At 35.9% G+C, this 11,847-nt stretch overlaps 3 protein-coding genes across 3 annotated transcripts; 1 reads left to right on the forward strand and 2 right to left on the reverse strand.

Moving 5' to 3' along the window:
- Positions 1 to 1,049: 1,049 nt before the first annotated feature.
- On the reverse strand, positions 1,050 to 6,584 carry LOC129241221 (uncharacterized). Its single transcript, XM_054877444.1, has 5 exons — positions 6,112 to 6,584; positions 5,898 to 6,042; positions 5,155 to 5,780; positions 4,934 to 5,087; positions 1,050 to 4,875 (listed from the first exon to the last, which is right to left on the reverse strand). The coding sequence occupies exons 1-5, from the start codon at positions 6,434 to 6,436 to the stop codon at positions 3,696 to 3,698; spliced, it is 2,430 nt and encodes an 809-aa protein (XP_054733419.1). The 5' UTR covers positions 6,437 to 6,584; the 3' UTR covers positions 1,050 to 3,695.
- Positions 6,585 to 8,941: 2,357 nt separating this feature from the next.
- LOC129241803 (guanine nucleotide-binding protein subunit beta-2) lies at positions 8,942 to 10,877 on the forward strand. The gene is made up of 7 exons (XM_054878313.1): positions 8,942 to 9,228; positions 9,371 to 9,586; positions 9,675 to 9,904; positions 9,978 to 10,179; positions 10,275 to 10,404; positions 10,477 to 10,563; positions 10,629 to 10,877. Exons 1-7 carry the CDS (start codon positions 9,160 to 9,162, stop codon positions 10,733 to 10,735), a joined length of 1,041 nt encoding a protein of 346 aa, XP_054734288.1. The 5' UTR covers positions 8,942 to 9,159; the 3' UTR covers positions 10,736 to 10,877.
- Positions 10,855 to 11,847, reverse strand: LOC129241804 (ER membrane protein complex subunit 8/9 homolog). Its single transcript, XM_054878314.1, has 3 exons — positions 11,777 to 11,847; positions 11,504 to 11,705; positions 10,855 to 11,450 (listed from the first exon to the last, which is right to left on the reverse strand). The coding sequence occupies exons 2-3, from the start codon at positions 11,699 to 11,701 to the stop codon at positions 11,040 to 11,042; spliced, it is 609 nt and encodes a 202-aa protein (XP_054734289.1). The 5' UTR covers positions 11,702 to 11,705; positions 11,777 to 11,847; the 3' UTR covers positions 10,855 to 11,039.

The raw sequence follows: 11,847 nt of genomic DNA on the forward strand, positions 1-11,847 counted from the left end.
TTTTGATAAATAAAAAAAATTTGAAGGGGCCCGCATCTCAAGTTTCCCCCGGGGCCCGAATACTCTCTCCACGGCCCTGTTCAGACGTCTTGGCTCTCACTTTTTTGCGACACCTGCGAATATAGCAGGTTTAGATATCACACACTTGGTGAATTTCATCACTTGAAGTGGTTAACGCAATTGTAATTAGCCTTATGAGTGTAGGTTAAATTAGGTTGTAGCGGTTGTCCTTAGTGAACACACTAGGCTCACTCAGGCTCATAGTCCATAGTGGTGATGCGTGCGGAACTTTTTCTTATCTTTCCTAAAATCAATGTGAACCGTTCAGAACTTTAGAAGTCCCTCGATTTCCATCGTTCCATCGAGCTGAGATCTTGCAGCTTTTCTTTCGTTGGAAAATTGTCTACCTAAAATGGTAAATAAGCGTCTGGATAGAGCAGCACAATGACACAGAAGATACAAAATAATCTCTTTCTCTTCTTCTTCTATAAGTGGACAGCTTCAACAGAAGTCATGTAATATATCTTTACTCAAATCACCTGGGCGTGTCTGCTTACTACAAATTGCCCTATTATAGGCTATCAATGGGCGAATATTATGCATTTTTTGCATATAAGAGATTTTGTGTGTTTAGCATTGAGAGTAGGCCACAATTATTGCGCGATTCTGCAAGAGCGTTCGTTACGCCATCTTTCGTTCGCTGTTCTTACAATTTTCTCAAAAATAAGTGACTTACTCTCGTTTGTCTGTAGTAAGGGGAAGCAACGAAAGCCTTTACCCCGCCAGTGTGGGACTTTAACCCGAACCAAACCCTCCACCCTCATTGTACCGATCGCCTCCGGTACTATGGTTAAGTAAATCGTAGGGAGGCGGTTGAGTATGGACTGAGCAACGGTACGCCTATCTCATTGTCTGTGTATGTGGTCACTTTCGTGCTGCGTTTCACTGATTCATCTGACCTACAGTTCTCCTCGATGTCGCAATTTGGGTGAAGTGATTCGTGAAATGTTGAAAATGTCTTATTTTGAATTACATTAAAAAAATTACCATTTTTGGTTTAGCTAAAATGTTTATTTACATATCTCTAAGTTTCTTTTAATAATATTTTTACAAGTGCTTAAGTTCGTAAATATTTATGTACATACGAATTGCCTATAATTCTTCACCTAATGTATATAATTCAAAGCGAAAAAGTTTATGCTACACTGTAGGGACGCTAAAATTACACATAAAATCCCCGAGACACTTAAATTTTATTTTAGGCCATAGATTACGAATCTGTGTTCCGTTTTTCTGGAGCAGGTAATTTTCTCAAAATATTTCGATTCTAAGTTTGTATTGTCTCTGTGTGTTGCATTTTTCTGGATCAGTTAGATTTTTCAAAATATTTCGATATAAAGTTTCTCAAGACTCTCAAGCGATTTATCGATTATTTTTTAAAGAAAAAAGTCTCAGTCGCTGGAAAATATAATGATTTGCCAACGCAGCTATTGTAAAGTATTCGGGCATTGGATGCATTTCTTTATGGCATGGATCAGTGGTTCAAATCAATCGTCGATTTTTTAAATATTAGATCGAAGGCAAGCGAAATTTTAAAACACCGCAGTAAAAATGTACTCGTAAGTATTGCATCGTTTTGTATTAAAATATGGTTATTAAACACTTAATTTCATGATGAAACTTAAAAAAAAAATAAAAACTTTTTAAGAGAAAACTAAAAAAAACACTTTAAAAAAACTTAAAAAAAAAAAACTTCTTTAAGTTTCATGCAGTTGCATGTAAACATAACCAATAATTCTGTAAAAGACGACAGAGTGGCTTTGGAATATCCAACGGGTTATGCTGTTCTTTTAAAATACGCCGTGTAACTTCTCCGGTGTAATAATTTCACCAGTGTAATAATTTCTCCAGTGTGTTTCAAAATTAAATAGCAACCTTCAGCCAATGAGAAACCACATAACGTAACTTCGCTATAGCAGCTGATTTGTTTTTCTCCCGGTTTGCTGCCTTGCATGTCGAGGTGCCCAGCTTCTTTGTTGTTGCTTTGCTTGTTTACATTCTCAATTCTGACTCAATTCTCAATGTAATTTTCACATTCATCAAAGGTGCAAAAACAAAATATGTACTTGTAAATGCTGTTGTTGCTTTAGCGAAGTCACTTTCATTAATTTGTCATGACTTGAACCATTTCGTGCGAATCGATATTTCGGATACGGCATTAAATCACACGATTTTCAGGGCTTGCCTAATTATCTTAATTCGAAAAAATTACTACAAATTACAAAAAGTTTTAAAAATATAAAAATTTGGTAGAAATAGGTCAAAAAAATGAAAAGGATGATTTGTAGTACATTGAAAATGAACATCTTTCGATGTTAATGTTGAGCTTTTTTAAATACAAAATTTTGGCAGAAATATGCTGAAGTGTCCAAAATTGGAAAATATTAATAAACAACTTTTTATATTAATGTTGATTTTTTTTTAATCATAGTACCAAAAAACTGCATTCGGGTTTAATCCGGTAACGGATTCTCGTCGTTGATCAGGCCATATAAGTAAGTAAGTAATAAACTTCGAATTTTTTCACTAAAAAATACTTGATAAAATAAAATTACCTGTTACAAAAGAACGGAATATAGATCCGTAATCTACTACTCAAAATTAAATTTTTGTCTGGGTATTTCTTTTTTTGTTGTGTAATTTCAGAAATTGATGTTTTACCTACCGTTTTAACGAATTGAAAGTGTTGATTTTATATAAAATAGCCATACGTGTGGATAAAAATTCTTATAATAAAAAAAATTAAAAAAAACCACACAACAATCAGATTTCAGCATTAATTTATAGCCTTGCAGTCGCTAGTTTAGATGCTTCAGAGCTCTAAGCGGCCAAGTGTAAGATGTTACAGAATACAGGATAATTTTATATGAATTATTTAAATCTAACAGGATATGAAAATTAAATTTATTTTCTTGCCGTGTACATTTGTTTTTTTTTTTTTTTTCTTTGTTACTTTGCTTTGTGAACATAATTTCTTGCTCTAGTAGTAGACTATCTTTTGATATTTTAAGATAGAAATTTAAAGCTAGAATTCTATATCAAGCGAGCTTAGAAGCTACGGCATTCGTCATATTGACATGGTCCTACAAATGGCGGAATCTAACTGCATCTGCAGTTTTATGCCACCTACAGGCGGTGGATGAGAAGCTTTTTTCATATCAGAAATGCATACAGCCGAAAGTTAAGCTCTGCCTACTGAGAGGCAAAATCTATTAAAAGGTTTTCTTATGCCCATACAAATCAACTCATGTTTCTCATGCAGCACATGATGTTTCCAGAGCTCGTGGAAACCAAATCAGATGAACTATTTTTTGATATCCGTGATTCAGATATACCAGAATCAGTCGAGAAATCTAACAGGTTTTTCTTTTTTTGAACTGCTGTGATTAGCTAAGTTTTTACATGTAATTATTAAGAGCAACAAATGTAAGCTCTAACCAACTCAGGTTCTCATAATCACACACACATGCATATGTACGTACAGTGCTTGTAGTCGTACTATGGGCAACAGAGACAGTTTTTAATATACATAAGTAAACATAGTTACCGAGAGCAATTAAAAGCAAAATCTTAAAAAACCAACCAAGTGTTGCATATAAATAATTTAAAAGAGCCTTTGCTGCATCTTTTTTCAATTAATGATTTCGCAATGTCTCGTTGATGACGCGCAGTATATCGATTTGTAGGTCAGTGAATGCCACCGGCGACATTTTAGCGCTGCGAATTTTCATTGCAACTGCTTTAAAGAAAGCACCAACCTCGTCATCTCCCAAGTGTTCAGTCGATGTTGGGTTGGCAATTGTTGAGGTAGACGTGACAGCTGCAGCAATGGGTACAGCACCACTCATTGTCCCGCTAGTCGCCGCTGTTGACACACTACTTGTCATGGGACTGCTATTCGTTAGAGTTTGTAGATTGATGCTATCCATGCTGAGTGAGGCACTTGCGTTTATTATCGCCGCCATGCCGCAATTTTCACCCAACACATTTGCACTGTTGTTGTTGGCAGTTAAGTTTGTGTTCCCGCCATTAATCAAACCGTGTGCATGAGTTTGTTGCGGCAGCTGTTGTTGTTTCATATCATTAGCGTAGTCATGTTGCTGATGTTGTATGATCGATTCATCGCTAGTGGTGAGTGTGGCAGTGTGCGATTCGCCACCAACTTCTAGGGTAAGCAAATGTTGTTGCTGTTGCTGGTGGTGATGCTGTTGCTGTTGCGACTGATGATGCTGCTGCGTAGATTGCGTTGCTACTTTCAATAACGTTTGCTGCTCTTGTGGTTGATGTTGTTGCTGTTGCTGTAATGTTACGCCTTGTTGTTCTGCATTATTTTCCTTTATATCTTTGTACTCGTTCTCCTGTCTCTCTAGATTATTACCGCATTCTGGCTGATTTGAATTATTATTGATAGTTGTGTTGCTTGTCGAACTTGGTGCATAATCCGGAAAGTGCTGGTGTGATTTGCGATCTTCATCGTCATCTTCTGCATCCATGTCATCGCCGTCGTCGTTCACACCTGTATCGCTGGCATGCCCAATTATGTAGTGGTCAATGTCCATCTCGTCATAACCACCAACGCTGCTACCACTAACAACACAAATGTCGTGCTGCAACTGGTGCTGGTGTTGGTGTTGGTGCTGGTGGTGTTGTGTATGCGGGCCTGATAGTGTAGGTAATGTTTGCGATTCCAGCTCGTGTGCCTCTACTGCCACTTCTGCAGGCGAACGCAATGGTGAACTGTCAATTATTTGCTCTTCTAAATCTGTGTCTGTCTCATTTTTGGGTAGTTGTACAATATTTTTGGCATCAAAATCCCTGCAAATTAATTGTTGATAATATACGGTAATGCAATTTTAAGCTGCATTAATTTTACCTTGTTTTATGTTTGATAAATTTTTTGAGAAAGCTAAGTGCATCGTAGTGTTTCCAACGTGGCAGTGATGCGGAATTTTCACGATCCTTTAGCCGTTTATGCTCCCGGATGTATTGATCTCGCAGTGCCTTCCATTTTAAGCGGCAGCGCCCAACTGTTAAGTAAATTTTAAATAAACATACATAAACATAAAAATAATTTGGTCTTTATAAATAACTTACTTGGTTTTTTTAATTTTTGCGCAATCTCGTCCCAAACTTCAAGTTTTACTTTCGAATTTCTATAATTCGGATGAAAATTATTATACAAGATATCCTCTTGTTGTACCATGCTGATGAGGTCTTTTTCGAAAAAGCCTTCCATATTCAGAAAAGTGTGTATGGGGTCGTCATCTTCTTCGTCATTATGTGATTGCGACTGATGCATTTGACCTGCTGCAGCCGTTACGCTTTCCACCAAGGCACACAGCATGTCATCAGCGCCCGAGTGTTGTTGTGCATGCTGCAATAAGTTGTTATCATCCAGTTCATTGACGCTGTGCTGATGTGCTTGCATGTTACGAGTATCTGTTGTGTTCGCTGCGGTAAGGTAATTCCAACTTCCACTGTGTTGTTGCATAACTGAGTTTAACTGCTCGTCCGTCAACGATGTTAATAGACGTGTAGTTGTTGCCTCATGTTTGTCTTCCGCATCCAACACATTTTCATCCGTATTAAACTCACAGCTAGTGAATTGGCCGTTTTCGATTTTGATACTCGGTAGTTTGTTGCATTTAATGTTACCACTAGCATTACACCCAGTTAAATTGTCGCTTTTGGCAATTGTAGTGTTGGCACGTGGTCGATAGCTAAAAGATGTAAAATATGACGCGGTTCAGAACTCTATATAAACGCCTGTACTAAACCTTATACACAATTGTGTATCCAAGTACATGTTGACTTTATATTAAAAAAATTTCACTTACTTCCTTGACAACGCAAATGGCCGTAGAAAATCCAACTCCTTAAAGTACCGCCATTTGACATTAGCTTTGGCATTGAACTTGCTGCGTTTCAATTCGCGACAATATTGGTCTCGCATGGCTTTCCATTTGGACTTGCATTGTGCCTCTGTGTGATGAAGGCCGATATGTAATATGGATCTTGACTAGCACAATTTATTATTTTTCTAAAACTTACCCGACCAACCAACAGTTTCTGCAATTTCCATCCATTTGGCATCCTTTCGGTGACTATTACGATAGTACTCATGCTTGGGATTATAAAGGGCCTGCTCTTGCGCTACCAACGATATGAGCACAACCTCTTTGGGTATGGACACAATGTCTTCATGTAATTCGTGTGTTAGTTCCGAGATATCGCCTAGACTAACGATGTTATGCTGTTGTTGCTGATTTAAATGATGCCGTTGTTGCTCTAATTGTGGCGATTGCCCATCCAAATGGACTTGCACATGCATGGATGTGGTGCTACCTGTTTCAGTCAATGCCAAAGTATCCATCATCACACTCTTATATTCTTTCGCGTTGTTGTCACTTTCTGCACATTGTTCTTACTCATTAATATAAACATACTTTTCCCATAGCCTTTAAATGCGGAAGATTATATTTGGCTTAAATAGAAATCAGAAAAACAATTTTTCCACTTTCTGTGGGTGAAGTGAAATGTCAAAAACTACGGATTAAACAAACTGTCAAATGTAAGGAATGTTGGTGCTGCCATATCATTAATTAACGCGACGAACACAGGCATGCAAATATTTAAATAACTATCGCAGTTCAAACGTAAAAGTACGTTCACATATGCATTAATTACCTATAAATCCACAAAAGTTATCTACCCGCATCACATATGGCAGATTACCTGCAAAATTGACAATCAGGTGTCAATACTGTTGTGAAAGGTTTTTCTTCATAGAAGTTATTTTGATGGAATATTTCGGTGTTTTTGGTTTATTTAATTATTATTAACTATAGCTAATTTAGGAGGAGAAGGAATATTTAATTTAATTGCGCAATTGGCTGCTAATAATTAACAGTTGGAGGAAATCCGAGAACGACGTTTATTGAGGTTTCAAAAAGTTATGGCACCAATAAGCATTCGAAATTCGATATTACAATTTATAATAAGTAATAAGATGAGAAAGCGTTTATGGACAGACGCTATTTTGGGTAATGTAAATGCATAATTAATAATATTTAACAAAAAATTTATTAGAATTATGTCTACAAACCTGTTTTCTTTGCCGAGTCCATTTTATTTGGTTTTTAATTTGCTGTTTCTCCTTACATTCGTAATAATAATTATCGATAACACAGGGTTGTATATCAAAAAGTATGGTTATTACCTAGGATTATTTTACAATCTCAGATTTTGAGAGAGAAATTTTGTATGGGAAATCGCGCTTTTTAATTACGGATTGGGAGTTAAGTAAGAAAAAGTAGATCATCTACTTATATGTAAACGTATTATAAGGATGAGAAACCACAATACTAAACAAAAAATATTGTTGCAATGAATTTTTTTATTAGCTTTAGATACACAATTTCTTGGTATCATATTTACTTTTTGAATATTATATCAGTTCAATTCTTGACTGCTTTTTCCCATAAATTTGGACGTATGGCGTCAATAGTGGCTTGAATATTGGCTTCCAATGATCTAAGAGTTGCTGGTTTGTCGGCATAAACCCTTGACTTAATATACCCCCATAAAAAGTAATCCATAAAGTAATTAAATCATACGAAGTGTTGTTACTGAACGGAAATGTCAACAGAGTTTGCCATTCTCAGCTGTCAAACCATAAATATCAATATTGATAGTTCTCATGCAGCTAAAACATACCCGATACAATAACGGCCAGTGTATCGCGAAATCAATGTATCCATTATCGAGTATATGTTAGGAGAGAAAGTGTTTAGTACCGAAATTCGGTAGAAGTATTACGTACCGAGAAATTAGCACAAAGTGTGAAGTACCGAAATTTGGTAGAAGTATTACGTACCGAAAAATCAGCACATTACTAGTAATTGTTACTAAAAAATATTTCTGTAGCACCAAGATGAATTTTGAGAAAATTATTAAGTAGAACAGCTGATATGTTTTTTCATGCGATTTGGTGGTTTTAATGTCAAAGTGCACTACTTCTTTCTATTGCCTTGTTTGTTTTTTACATTCCCATTGAATTTTAACATTCAAACCACCAAATTGCAACAACAAAAAAATATTAATATTGTTGCTCTACGGATATCATTTTCTATGAATTCACTTTTGCATTCTGTTTTTGAGGTTTGGTGGTTAAAATTCAATGGGACTGTAAAAAACAAACAAGGCAATTGAAAAATTTCAACAGAATATAAATAGGCAGAGGAGGCAACAGCAAAGATGAGAGGGTTCTCTTATAGTACAATATTAACTATGAGTACAATAGTACACTTGAACCTACGGTACAGGAATTGTGCGAATTTTCTCCTCTTTCAAGGGCTGTCATTCTAAAGCTTTTTGAAAACATGTTTGTGGAATGTGCAATGCTATCATGCAAAAATAGCAATAACGTCTAATAGCGGCAATCGAAAGCACTCAGCAAAAGTATGGAATTCGCTGAATTATAAATGTTTTGTGGATGTTCATTGCTGTTTCAACAACAATGATGCCCCACAACAACGATCAATATCACAAATGCACCTCACATAGAAAGTGCCAAGAGTATCAAATTCGCTTTTTTACCCATAATTTTACTAGATTTTTCCAAAATGTATATCGGGAAAAGCCTATTCAAACGTTCGTTTTTCAGTTATTTTCTTTACCGGTCATGAGAACCATAATAATGAGCGCAACACGCCTTCCATGAGAGAGCCTTTCACTTTCAGTTCACACATGCACCCTCGCTCTTTATTGCACACTAAAATTTAAATCCAATTAGTTAATTGCATTAATGTTTTTGTTTTTAAAACGGCGCATTATCAAAACAGTGGAAATTTTCAAAAAGTTTTTGTAGTTCAGTTTGCATGCAGACGTTGGCTTTGAAACGGTGGTTGCGGGTAGACTTAACGGTTGTTGGTTGCATAGGAATTTCTCTTATTCCATAATATATTATTCCGTTATATATTTAAATTGAATAAAAAAATTAAAAATATTTTAGTTGTAGTAAAAAAATATATATAAAAAATAAAAAAATATATAAAAATATAAAATAAATATTAAAGGTGAAAATATTTGCCCATCAAAATGCCTAAAATTGATCCGGAAACTCAAAAACTCTATGATGAAATCAACGGAATGATTCAAAAATTTAAGGTGGCGCTCAATAATATACAAAATTATAATTTAATTATTTAGCTTCGATAATAAATCATTTTACTTTAACCACAAACATTTTCAAACCGTTAGCTAGCAGAAAATGTGCTAATTGAATTAATTTTTCGAAATAAATATTTAGGACGACCAAAAAGCAAAAGCGGACTGTACATGGGCGGAAAAATGTGGCGATATGGGTGATGTGCCCAAGCTGCGACTCAGTTCGAAGAAGATTCTGAAGGGTCACATAAACAAAGTTAATTCAGTACACTTTGCTGGCGATTCTAGGCATTGTGTAACGGGTTCTCTGGATGGAAAACTAATCATTTGGGACACATGGACGGCCAACAAAGTTCAGGTAAATTTTAGTGGTTTCTTTTTTATTACATAAATATATGCATATGAATTACAAAGCAATTGATTTATTGTAAATTCTGTTTTTCTAGGTTATACCACTGCGTTCGGCTTGGGTTATGACAGTCGCTTTTTCACCATCGGGCAACTTCGTAGCTTGTGGGGGCATGGATAATCAGTGCACTGTATACGATGTTAATAATCGTGATGCTTCGGGTGTAGCCAAGATGACTCGAGAACTTTTGGGTTACGAAGGTTTTTTGAGTTCTTGTCGTTTTCTAGACGATGGACATCTAATAACTGGTTCTGGTGATATGAAAATGTAGATTGAATGCTTGAATTTTGCTAGAGAACAACTCACTCATATAAATTTGTGCACGCAAAAACGTTTACAGTTGTCATTGGGACCTGGAAAAAGGTGTGAAAACAATGGATTTCAATGGTCACGCTGGTGATATTGCTGGCTTAAGTCTGTCACCCGACATGAATACTTACATAACAGGCTCGGTCGACAAGACAGCCAAACTTTGGGATGTGCGTGAGGATACATACAAACAAATGTTCTTTGGTCATGAAATGGACGTAAATTCCGTTTTCGTAAGTAAAAATCATTGTAATTATGAATTCATTTTACTTCTATTTAGATGGTTTTTGCTTTTTGATACAAATTTACCTTTTTTATTTCTTCGTAGTATCACCCTAGTGGTCAAGGTTTTGCTTCCTGTTCGGAGGACCAGACAGCGCGCCTGTATGACATTCGGTCGGATCAGCAAATAGCTCAATATGAGCCGCCACAGAAAAATACAGGCTTCACTTCCTGTGGTAAATGAACAATACTTTTTGTTTCCATCTTTCAATAGAAATTTTAAATAAAATACAACTATTTTTAAACAGCGCTATCAACAAGTGGTCGATATTTGATGTGCTCAGGAATCGAGGGCAATATTTACGCTTGGGATACTGTTAAAGTTACACACAACGGTTAGCCCTTCAAATTACTCGATCTCTAAACATATTCTTAAAATTTTCTTTAAATATATTTCCAGCCACTTTGCAAGGTCACGAAAATCGCGTTACATGCATTGGCCTCTCGCCGAATGGTATGTGCCTTGCCTCTACTAGTTGGGACCAACAAGTACGCCTTTGGCTGTAAATTCAGTGTTAACGAAACTTATACTCAAGCGGAATGTATTCGTAAGCAAGCGTGTGAAAATTTTAAAAAATATGTAATTTCTCAGAGATTAACTAAAATGAAATAAATATACTACAAAATGCGCGTTTATCATGCTATATTACATTTATTTTTTATTTATATGTTTTAAATAAGTCCCATATTTGTTCAAATATTTTCATATAAATACCAATAAACTGAAATGCATATATGTTAAAAATAAAATTGCACGCTACAGTTAAACAAACACCTTAACCCCCATTCAATTTAATACTTCTCAATTTAATTAGTACATGGCCATTAGCTGTTTCAAGTCGCGGTTGTAGTGTTGATTTGTCCAGTCGTTTTCTGGGTTATCTAAATGGTTATCAAAGTCTACTACCTCGCGCATGGCACCTCGCTGTAACAACTCTGATACTGTTTGTAATGTTGCCTTTGTTTGCGATAATGTGAAATTAGCGTTGGTCCAACGTGTAGCTTCTCCATTACAACTGAACACTTTTAGCGCCGCCTGTGACTGATTTAGGCTCATTAGCTTATTATCTACCAGCACGAAGCATGCATTTTTGTTACTCTCAAGTATTTTTTCTGCTATTTTGGCGGCGGGTGCCCTCTCTATACTGTTATCATAGAAGTTTTCGGGTGCAACATAGTAGCCGGCCACAATTAAATTTTCACGATCAGCGTATGCGTCAACCTTTTAAATTACAAAAATAAAGGTACGGCTGACTACTAAAATTTCATATGTACCTGTGTAAGCGCAATCTCTGCCATTGGGGTTACATAGAGGCATTGATGGAATAGTGGTATTGCATCTACAATTTGCACTGTGTTACCTTTGGGCGACTTTTCGCTCAACAACACTCCGTTCACTGCCAAGTGTGGATATTTGGCGGAATGAAAAATAATTTTGGCGTAAGCACGGTCGTTAAACTGATAATCTGTCATTGTGCTGCAATAAAGTATAATTTATTTATTTCAAGAATATTAAATTTACACCCAAGCTACGAAAGAAACACGTACTAATTTATAATATTGAACCCAGATAATGAAATAAATTAATGCTGTCAAATCGTGACAGCTGTCAGGCAAAT

This window comes from Anastrepha obliqua, chromosome 3, assembly GCF_027943255.1.
Source record: "Anastrepha obliqua isolate idAnaObli1 chromosome 3, idAnaObli1_1.0, whole genome shotgun sequence".
Classification (NCBI taxonomy): Eukaryota; Metazoa; Arthropoda; class Insecta; order Diptera; family Tephritidae; genus Anastrepha; species Anastrepha obliqua.